The sequence below is a fragment of the Brienomyrus brachyistius genome, chromosome 4 (assembly GCF_023856365.1).
Source record: "Brienomyrus brachyistius isolate T26 chromosome 4, BBRACH_0.4, whole genome shotgun sequence".
Classification (NCBI taxonomy): domain Eukaryota; kingdom Metazoa; phylum Chordata; class Actinopteri; order Osteoglossiformes; family Mormyridae; genus Brienomyrus; species Brienomyrus brachyistius.
In genome coordinates, this window is record NC_064536.1 from 9,676,581 (window position 1) to 9,694,397 (window position 17,817).

At 41.9% G+C, this 17,817-nt stretch overlaps 1 protein-coding gene and 1 long non-coding RNA gene across 3 annotated transcripts; one reads left to right on the forward strand and one right to left on the reverse strand.

Moving 5' to 3' along the window:
* Positions 1-1,305: 1,305 nt before the first annotated feature.
* On the forward strand, positions 1,306-14,215 carry LOC125740884 (myosin-7-like). The gene is made up of 37 exons (XM_049012686.1): positions 1,306-1,506; positions 1,752-1,895; positions 1,990-2,146; positions 2,348-2,375; positions 2,546-2,651; positions 2,776-2,868; positions 2,951-3,014; positions 3,192-3,290; positions 3,386-3,489; positions 4,164-4,302; positions 4,451-4,569; positions 4,726-4,875; positions 4,987-5,157; positions 5,282-5,591; positions 5,751-5,830; positions 6,002-6,207; positions 6,281-6,404; positions 6,491-6,627; positions 7,140-7,395; positions 7,519-7,761; positions 7,841-8,017; positions 8,099-8,244; positions 8,375-8,465; positions 8,552-8,941; positions 9,108-9,234; positions 9,318-9,436; positions 10,605-10,801; positions 10,889-11,072; positions 11,490-11,655; positions 11,755-11,879; positions 12,041-12,349; positions 12,509-12,712; positions 12,821-13,117; positions 13,237-13,341; positions 13,440-13,535; positions 13,665-13,799; positions 14,050-14,215. Exons 1-37 carry the CDS (start codon positions 1,306-1,308, stop codon positions 14,068-14,070), a joined length of 5,820 nt encoding a protein of 1,939 aa, XP_048868643.1. The 3' UTR covers positions 14,071-14,215.
* On the reverse strand, positions 5,442-16,713 carry LOC125740887 (uncharacterized). 2 transcript variants are annotated; one of them, XR_007397804.1, is made up of 3 exons: positions 16,615-16,713; positions 16,297-16,370; positions 5,442-6,232 (listed from the first exon to the last, which is right to left on the reverse strand). It is a non-coding gene; the product is annotated as an uncharacterized LOC125740887 (long non-coding RNA). The 2 variants fall into 2 exon arrangements; XR_007397803.1 differs by having other exon boundaries at positions 16,297-16,396; positions 16,615-16,695.
* Between the last annotated feature and the right edge of the window lie 1,104 nt (positions 16,714-17,817).

Genomic DNA, 17,817 nt, shown 5'->3' on the forward strand with positions numbered 1-17,817 from the left:
TTATTGTTTGCTATGGTGTATTGTTTGATATGTCATATGACAATCAAATGATTGTCTTTGTAAGGCATCCTTAAGTGCCTATAAAAGAAGTATTCTTCTTCCTATCATTAGTATTATTATTATTAGTAGTTTTATATAACCTAACAAAAGCCTATAGTTATTAAAGTGTATAGTCCTTTTGCTTTAAGTTACTTTACCGCACTTTGACATTCTATTAATAAACTAAGTGTTAATTTAAAGTTGTGGATGATGTCTAGTACTGGACAAATACTTTTATTAGGCAATGGTTATGCCAAAGTTTGTATTTAGCTGAACGCAGATATGGTGGAATGTGTGAAGTAATGGATTGACAGAAGTTATAAATAAGCTTTAATGATAACCAGATGAAAGACCTTGCACTGTGTTTGTTGGCCACAGAGTGCCAGTAGGGGGCGTTATACTCAATGTGACCTTGTCTTCCTCCAAAGGCACAGACAGCCTAATAGGGCTCAGCTGATAGGAGGCACGTAGCAGGTAGGAGAGGGGAAGAAAGCGTGCTGAGTGCACTCGAGTGGGATGCCCCCCCCCATAACTCTGCCATGAAAGATAAGAAAGAGGGAGAATGAGGGAAAGAGAGATAAATAAAAGAGGGATATCTTGGCGGAGTCGGTATGTGTGTGGCCGTGTGACTCATAGCACAGAAATTTAGGGTCCCTGGCTATTGTCCCAGTTTGTCACAATGGCATTTCAAAAAGGGGATGTGGTGGGTGGTTTGGTGTGGTGGGGGCTGGGGGGGGGGCAATCAATGGCCAGTGGATACACCTCTGGAGGATGGTGGCCTGCCCTCGGTGAGCGAGCAGGTCACGCAAAGGGAGCAGAGGGCGGGGAGGGCCGCTGGGTGGTCGTGCCCCTGGCCTTATAGGGCATGGCATCAAGAGGTATAAAAGTGACCTGCATCCTGCACCCCAAGTCAGCGCAGAGCCAAAGAGTCCAGCTGATTTGGTATGACAGTTCTGGCAGCTTGTGTGTCCCCCTGTCTGTATGGTGCAGCTACAGCCCTGCTTTCCACTACTTGTGTGATCTGACATAATGCTGCCTCAGTATCCCTACTTCCATCCTTGGACCACTATTCTGTATCTTAACATGCTATTTTTCTTTTCCCCAGGTCTGTCAGTTGTCTGTTAACGTGTCCATTCTTCAGTTTTCTTGTCGGTCTTGAACCTACTGGTAAGTTACAATCAGGAACATTGGCACGCTGTATATCCGCAATCCTGGTTAGACACTATAGTTTTGTTACTCTACCCATAAATGTCTTCCAGAGTCACCATGGGTGATGCTGAGATGGCGGTGTTTGGGGGTGCAGCTTCGTACCTGAGAAAATCAGACAGGGAGCGCCTGGAAGCCCAGACTCGCCCCTTCGACATGAAGAAGGAGTGCTTTGTACCCGATCCTGTGGAGGAGTTTGTCAAGGCTTCCGTCGTAAGTCGAGAGGGAGACAAAGTGACTGTGGAAACATACGGTGGGAAGGTGAGTTGCTTAGTATGCCCGTCACACAAATTCAAATCGAATCCTAATTGTATTTTTGAAATGATGAATAATACAAATAAACAGTGTTTTATAAATACCTTTGGAGATAGCTTGGATAAGTTAACATTAAATTAATGTACGGGAGATATGAATCAGAAGAAACAAACCATGATGAAATATCACTCAAAAGATATACTCTCCATCTTTGTCCTAAGAATGGTTACGTTCTGATATTATTTTTCCAGACATTAACTGTCAAAGATACAGACCTTCTGCAGCAGAACCCTCCAAAGTTTGACAAGATCGAAGACATGGCCATGTTAACTTTCCTGCATGAGCCCGCCGTGCTGTTTAACCTCAAAGAGCGTTACGCAGCCTGGATGATCTACGTGAGGATCTGAGTGATTGAATCACAAACAAAATATTATGGTGGTACAATGAAGGCAATGCATTAAAATGCTGTTTGCTGTATATTGATTTCAGACCTATTCTGGGCTCTTCTGTGTCACTGTCAACCCCTACAAGTGGCTGCCAGTCTATGACCAGGCAGTGGTTCTTGCTTACAGAGGAAAGAAGAGAACTGAAGCTCCTCCTCACATTTACTCCATCTCTGACAACGCTTATCAGTACATGCTGACAGGTAGCTCAAAACAAAAAGACTCACCAAGCTAATTCAGATAATATTTACCATTCACAATAATTGTAAAGCATCTTTCATAATGCTTATGGTAGTATTATGTTTTGTAGAGTTATTATCTAATGGTAATAAATGGTCATAATTTCTCCTTTTCTCATTATCATCCTCATTTCTGATATTCACAATCCTTTTTTTGTATTATAGATCGGGAGAACCAGTCTATCTTGATCACGTGAGTTCAGCGCATTTTCTGGTTTTGTGTAATAACTGTCGACTGCCGCCGTTTGTAAGTTCTAAGCGGTGCAAAAAAAAAAATCTTTCCTACATTAAAACAGAGAAACAAAAGGCAAAAGCCATTTCTTCTCCATATGTGACCTTCTTTTAATGTTTCGGTTTCCTCAGTGGAGAATCCGGTGCCGGGAAGACTGTGAACACTAAAAGGGTCATTCAGTATTTCGCAAGCATTGCTGCAGGCACTGGGAAAAAGGATTCTTCTGCTCAGAATAAGGTCATTATTTATACTAGCTGTAATCATAATTTTTCTACTTCTGGGTAAGCGATTAATAAGGAGATGATGGTCATATTTAACTAAAAAAAAAACATCCAGCATTAGTTTTGCTTGTAAATTCCAGGGGACCCTGGAGGATCAAATCATCCAGGCCAACCCAGCCCTGGAGGCCTTTGGTAATGCAAAGACCATCAGGAACGACAACTCCTCCAGATTTGTGAGTGTGAAGCTATTATATGGAATTGGTTGACTGTATATAAAACAGAATCTAACCAAGTCATTCTTTCTTCTATAATTAGGGCAAATTCATCCGCATCCATTTTGATACTCGAGGGAAGTTGGCCTCAGCTGATATAGAGACCTGTAAGAATGGGCATGTACTTTAATGATCACATGTGTCATTTTCAAGGTTCTTTTTTGTACGATTGCTGTACAGTTGCAAGTAAATAATAATAATAACTATTATTTTTGTTGTTGTGTTAGAGGGAGAATATTTGATACCTATTTTCTATCTTTCATTTTACCTCTCCGTTTAACAAGACCTTTTGGAGAAGTCTCGTGTCACCTTTCAGCTTAAGGCTGAGAGAGATTATCACATCTTCTACCAGATTCTGTCCAACAGGAAACCTGAGATACTGGGTAGGTAGTTTTTATATCAAAAAAGGAGTTTGGTCATTAATATGCGGCTCTCTTATGCTTGTTTTGTCTCTCTCTCTCTCGCTGCCCAAAAACAGAGATGTTGCTGGTGACAAATAACCCCTATGACTACGCCTTCATCTCTCAGGGAGAGACCACCGTGGCATCCATTGATGATGCTGAGGAGCTGATGGCCACCGACGTGAGTGCATTGCCCTCTGCCTTCCGTCTGCCTTACTCTTGTCGTTTACAGGCACAAACCAGGGCTCGTGGACACATTTCTCATACTAATTGTGGCCCTGCTGCATCTCGATCCAGCTACTGCGTCAAATCTAACGGTTGACGGTACCTTAGACTGAAAAAATGTTGACACTTTTTCGATCATTTCATTCAAAATAACAACTATAGAGATATCTTAAAAGGAATTAGCTCATCACAATTAAAGACAGAGAATATTTTTTGTTATCGTAAAGTTAATTTTGCCATTTAATTCAATTCAAAAGACACGAATGGGTGAGCCCTGACCTCAGCCCCATGAAACACCTTGCACTACAATGGAGATTGTGAGCCAGGCCTTCACGTCCCACATCAGTGCCTGACACTCCAAAGTCTTGTGAAAAACCTTCCCAGAAGAGTGGCAGCTGTTATAACTACAAAGGGGGGACCAGCCCTGTTTGGTGCCTATGGATTTAGAACGGCATGTCATAAAAATTCCTGTTTGTGTAATGGCCAGGTGTCCCAGTACATGTGTCCATGAAGTGTATTGGCTCATAATAAGATGACACAACAATGCCTTATAGAGTCTTAAGGCTATTGCTATTACTGCAACACTGTTAATTTGCTACCTTTGACGTAAAAATTTCTTATTCTATACAGAATGCCTTTGATGTGCTGGGCTTCACACAAGAGGAGAAAAACTCTGTGTACAAGCTGACTGGCGCCATCATGCACTATGGCAACATGAAGTTCAAGCAGAAACAGCGTGAGGAGCAGGCAGAAGCTGACGGCACTGAGGGTGAGTCTGCTGAGTTAAAACAAAAACTGTTATATGAAGTATCCAGGTATAATAATGATACTTGTGAGCAGAGGGGCTGTGGGTTTTCACTGATTCTTTAGAATCTCTTGCTGCTTTATACTTAAATGTATTTACATGTTTGGGTCAGATGCTGACAAATCAGCTTATCTGATGGGCCTGAACTCTGCTGACCTCATCAAGGGCTTGTGTCACCCAAGAGTCAAAGTTGGGAATGAGTGGGTCACCAAAGGACAAAATGTCCAGCAGGTATGAAAGTTTAAACAAACAAACACTTACTAGTAAGTGTATTTAATAAGTACTTCCCATAAGGGGCTTCTTTATCATGCTCCAGATATCATCTAGTTCCGTCAGAAATTCTGCATTTAAAAGTTTTATATGAATGTTTTGCTTTCTTGATCTAAGGTAAACTATGCAGTTGGTGCCCTTTCTAAAGCAGTATATGAGAAAATGTTCTTGTGGATGGTGGTGAGAATTAACCAATCCCTGGAGACCAAACAACCTCGCCAGTACTTCATTGGTGTGCTGGACATTGCTGGTTTTGAGATCTTTGATGTGAGTTCCTTTAAAAAAAATACATGTTTTTCAAATCTTTGCATTTGCTTATCTTCTTGACATAATGATATTTGAATGTTGAAATCTATTTTTTAACATAATCTCTTGCAGTTCAACACTTTTGAGCAGCTGTGCATTAACTTCACTAATGAGAAGTTGCAGCAGTTCTTCAACCACCACATGTTCGTCCTGGAGCAGGAAGAGTATAAGAAAGAGGGCATTGAGTGGGAGTTCATTGACTTTGGCATGGACTTGCAGGCTTGCATTGATCTCATCGAAAAGGTATGTTAGACACAACATTTTTTCTTGGGTTTGAAAGAAGTTTTGGAAATGAAATGCATCGTCTTATCTCTGTAATCCTTTAGAATAATCATCATATTTGCATTTTCAATTCCCTTACCATCAGCCCATGGGCATCATGTCCATCCTCGAAGAGGAGTGCATGTTTCCCAAGGCCAGCGATTCCACCTTCAAAGCAAAGCTGTACGACAACCATCTGGGAAAATCTGCCAACTTCCAGAAGCCCAGGATTGTTAAAGGGAAACCAGAGGCCCATTTTGCCCTGGTTCACTATGCTGGCACTGTTGATTACAACATTGTCAACTGGCTGGTGAAGAACAAGGACCCTCTGAATGAGACTGTGGTGGGATTGTACCAGAAGTCATCGCTCAAGTTGCTGGCTACTCTTTTTGCTAACTATGCTAGTGCAGATCAAGGTAATGTCAAATAGGAAAATGCTTAATTGCTAATTAAAATCTTGCGACAGTTTAAGGTGACACAGGGTGTACAACTGCTCTGTATGATGGTTAAAAAAACTAGTATGAACTGATGTTTTTTTATATATAATTACGTTTTCTTGATTCCCAATTGTTCAGCGTTGCAAGATGCAAAGGAGGGCAAGAAAGAGAAGAAGAAGAAGGGATCCTCTTTCCAGACTGTATCTGCTCTCCACAGGGTATGTTTGCGATCTCTTCAAACCAGGACAAATATCAAAAGTTAGGCTGAACCATCCAAAAATGAAAAGATCAGGTAATAACAGCTGGTAGCGGCAGTTTAAAGGCATAAAACAAGAACACAAAGAGACGTCAAACATAATGACGTTCAACTGGAAACTTTTCACTCTCAGGAGAACCTGAACAAGCTGATGACAAACCTGAGGTCAACCCACCCTCACTTTGTGCGCTGCATCATCCCCAATGAGACCAAGACTCCTGGGGCCATGGAGAACCCTCTGGTGATGCACCAGCTACGCTGTAACGGTGTGCTGGAAGGCATCAGGATCTGCCGAAAGGGCTTCCCAAATAGGATCCTCTACGGAGACTTCAAACAGAGGTAAAGTCTGCTTTTTCCATGATACCTACAAGCAAACAAAGTGACAGTCCTTACACCAGTGCTTATCTTATAGATACCGCATCCTCAATCCATCTGCCATCCCAGAGGGACAGTTCATCGACAGCAGAAAGGGGGCAGAAAAACTGTTGGGCTCTTTGGATATTGACCATCAGCAGTACAGATTTGGACACACCAAGGTACTAGCCCACCAATTGTTGAAGTTGATCATCTTCTACGTTAAAGAATGGAAAAAAATAAGGCAGCATCATTGTGAACTTTCTAGGTATTTTTCAAAGCTGGTCTGCTGGGTCAACTGGAGGAAATGAGAGACGAACGTCTGTCCAAAATCATAACTGCCATCCAAGCCAGATCTCGTGGTCTTCTCTCAAGAATTGAGTATCAAAAAATGGTGGATCGCAGGTACACATCTTTAAATTTATGCTTTTGCAATATCATAAAAATGCATTCCGTAATTGTAGTATTATGTAGTTCCCTAAAAAAAAAAAAAAAAGGTTAATAAAATTATTGAAAATCAAAGAAGTCCACACAGCTTTGTCATAAACATTACCTCAGTAAAATTAAGAAGTAAAATAAAAAATTAAGAAAGAAAAGTTTCTATATCAAAATATTAACTAAATTAATATACAACTGCGATGGGCTGGCCCCACATCCTGGGTTGTTCCCTGCCTCGTGCCCATTGCTTCCGGGATAGGCTCCAGACCCCCCGCGACCCAGTAGGATAAGCGGTTTGGGAAATGGATGGATGGATTAATATGCAAAGTACTGTTTAAAAACACTGGGCTTTTTAGAACGGAGTGCATCTAAAATTTAAATGTTTCAAGTTGGATAATGTTTACAGTTTTCTTCTTATTATCCCATGAATCACCACTGACACCATACATCCATTAAATATCTGCATGTATCTACTGCAGAGATGCATTGCTTGTGATCCAGTGGAATGTGCGGGCCTTCATGGGCGTGAAGAACTGGCCCTGGATGAAGCTCTACTTCAAAATAAAACCTCTACTGAGGTCAGCCGAGGCTGAAAAGGAGATGGCCAATATGAAGGAGGAGTTCCTGAAACTGAAAGAGGCGTATGCAAAGTCAGAGGCCCGCAGGAAGGAGCTAGAAGAGAAGATGGTCTCTCTTCTCCAAGAGAAGAATGACCTGCAGTTACAAGTCCAAGCTGTGAGTTTACAGTTAATTACAATGAATTAGTTGCATATAACACACAGTTAATAAGCCCTACAGAGCTACAGAGGTTTATGAGATTATCTATCTATTCATTCAATCCTTTAATTGTCTCCATAGGAGCAAGATAACCTCTGTGATGCTGAGGAGCGGTGTGATCAACTGATAAAAAATAAGATTCAGCTGGAGGCCAAAGTCAAGGAGATGACCGAGCGACTGGAGGATGAGGAGGAAATGAATTCAGAGCTGACTGCTAAGAAGAGGAAGCTGGAGGATGAGTGTTCTGAGCTTAAGAAGGACATTGATGATCTAGAGCTCACTCTGGCCAAAGTGGAGAAGGAGAAGCATGCAACTGAGAACAAGGTTAGAGTCTCTCGTGATGATGATCTACAGAATGAATATGGGGAAGCATGCATACTGACAGTCAGCGGTCTGTACACAGGTGAAGAACCTGACTGAGGAAATGGCAGCTCTGGATGAAATTATTGCCAAGCTGACAAAGGAGAAGAAAGCTCTACAAGAGGCTCACCAGCAAACGCTGGATGACCTGCAGAGTGAGGAGGACAAAGTCAACACACTGACCAAGGCCAAGGCTAAACTGGAGCAGCAAGTCGATGATGTGAGTGCTACTAAAAATATGAAGGAGATTTTCTAAGTGATAACACTTCCATGAAAATCCTTTAATTATTACTTCCTTTAGCTTGAAGGATCTCTGGAACAAGAGAAAAAAGTACGGATGGACCTTGAAAGGGCCAAGAGGAAACTAGAAGGAGACTTGAAGTTGACCCAGGAGAGCATAATGGACCTGGAGAACGACAAGCAGCAACTGGAGGAAAGACTGAAGAAGTAATATTTAAAATATAAAACTTAATATTGGTTTAAAATGCAAATACACATATAGAAAACAATCTAATGACTTAAAATTTGCATGACTAAAATCTATAATAGGTTGTTAACTATACAATGTCTTCAACAGGAAAGATTTTGAAATAAGCCAACTCAACAGTAAAATTGAAGACGAGCAGTCAATGATCGCACAGCTGCAGAAAAAACTAAAGGAACTGCAGGTAAAGTCTTGGGTCTATGGAGAAGGTACTAACAGTCTAACCAGTGTTAACATGTGTTTCAAACATCTGCAATCTACCTCTTTTAGGCTCGCGTTGAGGAACTGGAGGAGGAGCTGGAAGCAGAGCGAGCTGCCCGTGCCAAGGTGGAGAAGCAGAGAGCAGACCTGTCCAGGGAGCTGGAGGAGATCAGCGAGAGGCTGGAGGAAGCTGGTGGAGCCACTTCTGCCCAGATCGAGATGAACAAGAAGAGGGAGGCAGAGTTCCTGAAACTGCGCAGAGACCTGGAAGAGGCCACACTGCAGCACGAAGCGACGGCGGCCACACTGAGGAAGAAACATGCCGACAGTGTGGCTGACCTGGGCGAGCAGATTGACAACCTGCAGAGAGTGAAGCAGAAGCTGGAGAAGGAGAAGAGTGAACTGAAAATGGAGCTTGATGATGTCGTCTCCAACATGGAACAGATTGCAAAATCCAAGGTTAGAACATCACCACTGTCATTTGTGAATACCAAAATTGGTAATCATGAAATGATTGGTCTGTTACCATGGTTATAATAATAAAATATTGTTAATCAAAGGCTTTCTCTGAGTATGCTAACTTCATCTGTTGATTTCATAAAATTATGTATACATTTTTTAAAAGGCAAATCTGGAGAAGATAAGTAGGACTCTAGAAGATCAGACTAGTGAATTCAGAACAAAGACTGAGGAAAATCAACGGACGATCAATGACTTTACAACTCAGCGAGCAAAACTTCAGACTGAAAATGGTAAGCATAACTATGAGTCATGCAAAGGAAGAGGTGTGAACTTAATAAAACAAATGTATGTAATTTGTCAATTTTAATCTCAGGGGAGCTCTTCAGACAGCTAGAAGAAAAGGAATCTCTAATTTCTCAGCTAACTAGAGCCAAACAGTCCTATACTCAGCAGATTGAAGATCTCAAAAGACAACTAGAAGAGGAAGTCAAGGTAATATATCATCCCGGTTTTGCAACTGATCTGCTTGTTAGCATGACAACTTAAGAAGTACAGTGGTACCTCAGTTCTCAAACTCATTGGAACTCGAATTTCTTAAAAGTCGAACCAACCAGTTCGAAGAAAATGACCTAGCACTCGATCTGAACCTCAGAAGTCGAACCGCAAAAACCAACCTAAGACGACTTGTACGCGCGGGGAAATGAGTCACGCGGCACGTATATATAGGTATAATTTTTTGCGGCCGGGAACCAATTAATTGGTTTTCCAATATTTCTTATGGGGAAAATTCAATCAGAACTTGAACTTTTTAGGATTCAAACCCGAGTTCTGAACGGATTAAGTTCGAGTTCTGAGGTACCACTGTATTTGACATATCTTTTTCAAACTTTATAGACACATTGTATGGGTGAAAATCTGGAAATGGTCACATTTTGAGACAAATCACACCAAAATTGAATAAGCATCACATAGTGCTAGCAAAGAGATGGGTAGCCAAAGAGACACATGTGAATAGCACAATAACTCAAAAAGTATTAGTCAGATCTTTTTCAAACTTCAGAGGAGCATTATATATATACTGACTTAGGCCCAGAGACAAACTGCATCAAAATTGAATTAGTGCCACATAGTGTCAGCAAAGAAAATATCAGCTTCACACATTTTATCCAGGTAGAATGATAACTCCAAAAGTATTGGACAGATTTTTTTCAAACATAGCAGACGCATTGTTTGGGTGAAGATTTGGACCTAACAGCAAAGGGAAGGGGACTGCTGAAAACACTTCATCTAGTGAACATGATAACTCAAAAAGTGTTTGATGGCTCTTATTGCCACGTCACAAAAACATCATATGGATAATGATGTACACCTCATTTGGAGAGCATGTGTAGGAGGGTTAAAGCTTGTAGAGTTTGGGGGTGTGGGAGGTGTAGGGATTAGATGGGGGGCATTGACTGGGCTGTCCAGGAAATATATTGTTGCCATTCCAGTAAGATACAATTATATTTTTTAACTTAAGAGACATTCTGTACTTTTACCTTAGATTCATCATTTAATTTAAAATCCAGATTGGTTGAGGATATAGCAAAGATGTATGACGTCCCTGAAGAGACAGTATGTCCATATCCATAACTGTATAGCCTTTCCTTTAATTTCCCAGGCTAAGAATGCACTGGCCCACGCGGTACAGTCTGCTCGCCACGACTCAGACCTGCTGAGGGAGCAGTATGAGGAGGAGCAGGAGGCCAAGGGGGAGCTGCAGCGTAGTCTCTCCAAGGCCAACTCTGAGGTGGCTCAGTGGAGGACAAAATATGAGACTGATGCCATACAGAGGACCGAGGAGCTGGAAGAAGCCAAGTCAGTACAGTAAAGTACTTTTATAAATGTGAATGGCTGTGCTGTGACAGCAAACTAAACAGCATCCACCCCATCCATTCTACCCAGGAAGAAACTGGCTCAGCGTCTGCAAGATGCAGAAGAGGCTGTGGAAGCTGTTAATGCTAAATGCTCCTCGCTGGAAAAGACCAAGCACAGGCTGCAGAATGAGATTGAAGATCTCATGGTGGATGTAGAACGATCCAACGCAGCTGCTGCCGCTCTGGACAAGAAGCAAAGAAACTTTGACAAGGTAATAATGAGGAACAGGAGTGTCTGCAACAAGAGTGGATGCAGAAATCATACTGTGGGTGGACTGGCAGGAAATCAGGTGGCCCAGTCCCATAACAATTCACTTGGCAAAATAAGTCACACTACAGACTCACCTGCCTATTTTTTATCAGTTTTTAAATGACCCGTGGCATTACTAATACCACATGAACAGATAAGGAGAATTATTTAACAGCACTGCTTCATTAGTCGATCTAGCCATGTACACACATACCTGTCAGACGCGATAGTTTTATCGTACTGTATCGCTCACTGTAAATGCTGAATGGGTGGGCCGGAGTTTCATCTGGGTGGGCCCAGGACACCCGAGGCACCGCGGTAGATCTGCAGCACGTTATAAAGTTAACCGCAGAAGTCATTCTAAAAATCTTGCTGTCAGGTCCTGGCTGAGTGGAAGCAGAAGTATGAGGAGTCTCAGAGTGAGCTGGAGAGCTCCCAGAAGGAGGCCAGGTCTCTAAGCACTGAGCTGTTCAAGCTAAAGAACTCTTATGAAGAATCCCTGGATCATCTGGAGACGATGAAGAGAGAGAATAAGATCCTTCAAGGTATCCTGCATTACTGCCAAATTTGATAACTGACCGTGAATATTACAACCGACATGACAAGAAACTACACAGCATTTTAATATTTGCAACATTTCTTAGAGGAAATAACTGATCTGACTGAGCAACTTGGTGAGAGTGGAAAGAGCATCCATGAACTGGAGAAGATCCGTAAACAACTGGAACAGGAGAAGGCTGAGATACAGGCTGCCCTGGAAGAAGCAGAGGTAGGTAATGCAGAATGTAGCTGGTATATAGTGAAGATTTTCAGATGAGTCTGCATTCAGTTCAGTAAGTTATAGCTAAAAACTTGTATTTCTGGCTCTTATTTGCATTTAAAGTAGTTGTTGGCTGTATGGTCATTTGTTTGCTTTCTTCTTTTCTTTAGGCCTCTCTAGAGCATGAGGAGGGAAAGATCCTGCGGGCCCAGCTTGAGTTTAATCAAGTAAAGGCTGATATTGAACGCAAGCTGGCTGAGAAGGATGAGGAGATGGAACAGGCCAAGAGGAACCAACAGAGGATGGTAGATACCCTGCAGAGCTCCCTGGAGGCAGAAACCAGGAGCCGGAATGAAGCCCTTAGGCTGAAGAAGAAGATGGAGGGTGACCTCAATGAGATGGAGATCCAGCTCAGCCAGGCCAACAGACAGGCAGCTGAGGCTCAGAAGCAACTGAAGAGTCTCCATGCACATATGAAGGTAAACTACCAATCTGCTGTTTTGTTTTTTTCCCAGTACACAGTACATGCTGTAGGTGAGTTAGGGGAAATCACTTTGTAATCATTTTTATGCTATTATTTCATAATTGCACAGTCTTCATTTCTCCTTCAGTAACAGATGTAATGCACAATTTTTCAGGATGCTCAACTGCAACTGGATGACTCCCTACGAGCAAATGATGACCTGAAAGAGAACATCGCCATCGTGGAGAGACGTAACACCCTACTGCAGGCAGAGCTGGAGGAGCTGAGGTCCATGGTGGAGCAGACAGAGAGGGGTCGCAAGCTGGCTGAACAGGAGCTTCTGGATGTCAGCGAGAGGGTGCAGCTCCTGCACTCCCAGGTAAGGAAAGAATTATATAAGAATTATATCTATCTAGTCCTAGTCTAGATGATATAGTGTGTTCTTCACTGGGGATCTCCATTGTCCCACATCTCTCCGACTGTGTAGAACACCAGCCTGCTCAACCAGAAGAAGAAGCTGGAGGCCGATACATCCCAGCTTCAGACTGAGGTGGAGGAGGCTGTGCAGGAGTGTAGGAATGCTGAGGAGAAAGCCAAGAAGGCCATCACTGATGCTGCCATGATGGCGGAGGAGCTGAAGAAGGAGCAGGACACCAGCGCTCACCTGGAGCGCATGAAGAAAAACATGGAGCAGACGATCAAAGACCTGCAGCACCGGCTGGATGAAGCTGAGCAGATTGCAATGAAGGGGGGCAAGAAGCAGGTGCAGAAGCTGGAGGCTCGTGTGAGTATCAAGTTTTCCTCTTTTAATGATTGCATGTATTGAGTTTTGCATGAATGTACATAACAATGTCTAAATCACTGGGAGTTTTTTTTTCCTAATTTGTTGCATTATCTTTGCAGGTGAGAGAACTGGAAACTGAAATTGAAGCAGAACAGCGGAGAAGCAATGAATCTGTTAAGGGAATTCGGAAATATGAGAGGCGCATTAAGGAGCTCACCTACCAGGTATATCATTTAGGATACCATCTAAGGCAACTTGTACATTGATTGCTTCATGAACTTGGTTTGAAAAGAGATTTAATGGTGGATAACCTCTTTTTCAGACTGAAGAGGACCGCAAAAACATGGCCCGCTTGCAGGATTTGGTGGATAAGCTGCAGCTTAAGGTCAAATCTTACAAGAGATCTGCAGAGGAAGCTGTACGTATATAGATTTGAGACGTTTATCACTATTACGCTTCGTAAAGATTCTTCTCGAGGATCTTACTGAACGCAGCATTATTCACCAGTTCAGACTTAATTGCTGTGATCCGTGTCTCTTTGACCCAGGAGGAACAATCTAACACCAACCTAGGCAAGTTCCGCAAGCTGCAGCACGAGCTGGACGAGGCCGAGGAGAGAGCCGACATCGCCGAGTCACAGGTCAACAAGCTGCGCGCCAAGAGTCGCGACGTCGGCTCCAAGGTCAGACATTCCATAATAACCACAGATAAAAAACATCCCACCTGTTGAAAACTAAATGCTGCATTTTATTTTATATTGCAATAAATACAGCTTTAGTACTGTTAAGAAGCAGCACTCTTTAGATAAATGAATTTCTTTCTTCCAAGTCTTCAGGTTTGGGTTCTTCTATAAAAAACTCATTTAAACCAAGCTTATAGCAGAAACTAACCAGGTTTTTATTCCTTCTTTCCAACTATGTCTGCCACCATAGAAAGGGTTTGATGAAGAGTGAAGCTCTCTGATGGACCCTTCTGAAATCCTCCTGCTGTAGTTTCTCTCCACTATCAGTGCTTCTCCTCTATTCGAGTAGAATAAAGTTCTGCCATGCACCTTTCTTGAATCTAATGATTTAATTAAAACAGAAATTTTTACCTGCATCTATAATGTCGCCAAGTCATTTTGTAGATATTAATTGCCAACACCGATGGAAAGTACAATCAGCTCTCATAATTTCTTTATTGTTTGTCTAAACAAAAATTAAATATTGATTCTATAGAAAGTATTTCATAACAAATATGACATCAGACTCAGCACAAAGGCATAGGAACAGGTTTCTGATACAATTCATGTAAACTTGCACCTATAATTTTCATCTTACAGTTGAATATATTGTATTATGTTATTAAGACAATAAACAGGCCATTTGTGTGACAGGCCAATGAACTACTGCAATGAAAACAACTGTTAATAACAGTAAGAGTTTCAGTGTACACTTCAGGAGGTTGAAATTTAATAGCATTAACACCCACATGCTGCGTTTAAAAGCCTACTTAAAAAAGCTTCCTTCAGTATGGTCTTTCTTGACATGCTGAATGCCACAAATAACTAATTAACACACATTATAAGCCCCCTAATCAGACGGCTGCTTCCTTTGCCGCAATGCCCCCTGCTGGCTGAGTTGCTTCCCCCCCGGACCTGAAAACTGCAGCCCCAGCGATTTTGATTCACAGTCTGTGGCAATTTCTAAACAGTGAGCCGTGTCAAACGTTTGAAAGATGTACACATTTAAAAAGGACTCATACGTGTCGATAAATTATCTTAGGCAAAAGGTTTGGAAAAAACATTTGCCAGGCATGAGATGCCTGTTTTATAAAACCTCAGAACACGCTACCAAATAATTCTCCTAAATTGTACTAAATTACAAATGCTGTGAGGACCCCCACTTTACCTGTACATATAAGCGTAACAAAAACCTTTGATCCTTTGGGATCCCAACAACTCTGCACTTGCAACCAAACTCCTGAGGTACATTTACAGCATAAATAATACCCCTGTCCTGTGCTACATAACTCAGCCTTTAAAACAGTCCTGGGGGGCCAGAGCCCTGCACATTTTTGGGTTCCCCTCATTTAACACACCTGATTCAACTCCTTGTGCTAATTACCACACAGCTCTTGAGCCAAATCAAGGGAAAGAACTAAGCTAGGTCTAAACTGGTATTCCTTTCTAAATGGGCACCATCCATTCATTTCTATGGGAAAAACCCTAACCCCAATCACGACCCCCTTAACCCTCACCCAGCCCTAACCTTAACCATAAGTAACCTGTCATGCCCTGCTCGTCGGCTCCTCGTGTGTGCCACGCCCCCGGATTACCCACGTGTTCTTTCCCGATTGTACCCAGCTGTGTCTGCTTATTTTCAATCAGTCCTGTGTATTTCAGTCTGTGTCTTACCTGAGTCCTTCGTCCGTCATTGATGTTACCTGATGTCAGTCGATGTTCGTGCCCTCGTCCCTATGATTAAACCCCTCATTTACCCTGATTCTCGGCTGTCTGCCTGCTTCCTACCCGCCTGCCCGCACGATCGCCGCTCTGCTCGTGATCACTGCCGATCTCCCGTGACATAACCGACCAAAATACAAGACTTTTGGCACTTTTACTTTTTTGATCGCATTCACAGATTTTTAAAAATTGAGGTTTTATATATATATATATATATATATATATACACACACACACACACACACATCTAAAGTCTCAAGGTCAGATGCAGAAGGTTGACCAGGCCCGATATTAACTTTCATTTGGTCTATTTGTGTCACTCATCTGCAGAAGTTCAAGTACTGAGGCTGCCAATGGTCTTTGTCATAATCACATATGCCGTGTGTGAAGACCTTTCGGCACAATGCAGTCACATACACATGCGTACATTTGACCAGGATGTTAAAATCTCACATATTTGGACAAAATGTCAGTTCGTTTTGCAAAATATATATTTGTGACGACAATTATAAGTATTTAATCATAGTTTATAAAACACTATTTTATAAACATTTGTCTGTCTATCAATCATCCTTAGATTGTCGGAGCATTAATTTCTAAGCGAAACTGTAAACTAAAACTGTATAAGTATGATATACATTTTAATCGTTATTCGTCTGATTGAATTTCCGGAAGATACATTGACCATCATCTGCTTCCATGTGAACTTCTTCTCACTCAGTTAGGCATCACCTACCTGCTCCTGCAGTCTGACCAGAGTCAGCCATGGAACTGCTGCCTCCACGTAGCAGATCAGAGTGAAGCGTTTGGCTGTATTTGAAGGGTGAGAGCCTGTTCTAACATAAACCGTGTTTTTGTTTATATACTGTACATATGAATATTTTTCTCTATATGGCTCATTATATGCATCAAAGCAATGAATCAAATGGAAATCTTAAAAGATGAATGACTATTCAGTATGAAATTCTTCATGCATTACTTTAAATTTGAAATAGTTGTTATCATGGTCTGAGACCAAAGTGTAAGTGGGTCATTTTCGGAGGTGCTGCCTTACCTTAGTCACTCAAGCAGCTGCCCTTCAGAGCAGCTCAGCGCCTCAGAGCCCAGCAAAGCCAGTCAGGGGAAGAGAGAGGAGCACAAGCAAGCATGATGGATGCTAATTACAGACTTATACTCCAAGTGCGAATCTTCACACCGCTGAGTTACTGCTCATGTTACAAAGGTCTCCATACCTGACATTCACAGTACGACAGACGTAGGCACAATATTATGCTTCAAATGATCAATATCAAATTTCAAAATAAAAATCTGTTTTATGTTTTCTGCCCATTATACGGTGTTCAAGTATTCATTCCCATATACGATCATTCTCACAATGGGACTTTTCACAAAGTTTTACTCCAGTTATTACAACTAATATAAAGTCATGAATCCTTTTAGTTAAATCGTTCATAGTTGAGCAGTACATGAATAATGTTTGAAGTGAATGTATTTAATGCTGTTTTGTAGTCATCAAACTTAAGGCTCTCTCTAATTATATTTATAGTACCATTTAATTGTTTGAACTAATTTCCTGCAGAGTGGTCCAATTTACAGAAGATTGCTTTGTATTTCGGCAGTCTCCCTGCTCTTTATTCACAATTGCTGCTTTCTATATTTAAAGCTGAGTGTCTTAATGACCTCATTGTCCTTTCAAACACTGAAAGAGAACCCCAGGCTAATATTAGGCAGAGAGGGAAAGGTGGGGAATCAGGTTTCAGATCAGCACAGTCTAAGGGCGACTGTGAAGTGTCACATTGCTTTTGTGCAGAAGTGACCACTGGTGATTTGGAGAGGGGCCCGGCTGCAAAGGGATCGTCAGTGAGGGGTAGGGAAGGGAATGTTCTACTGATAGGACTAATTAAGGAGCCGATGGGGAGCTGTAGGCTCAAACTTTCTACGTGAGACTTGACAATTTGAACAAACCCAAAGTACAGTTCTTTTGCAAGTGAACTGATCCAAAACCAGTAGCAGCGAATTAATGGTGTTTTGTTTTCCATTGTGCCTGGTAGACTCACCTGTCAAGCAGAATGTTAAGGGTCATTATCATCGTCATCGGGAGGGAACCTTTGACTAGTTATTTCTCATTATGTGAATAACACCCCACCGGTGAGCCTGTCAGTTTCAATACTTGTCCCTTAGTTGTTATAATCAGAGATCCTTTGCAGCTCTGACTTTAGCAGGGTCTCCCTACACTTTACTTATGGGTTCATGTTAG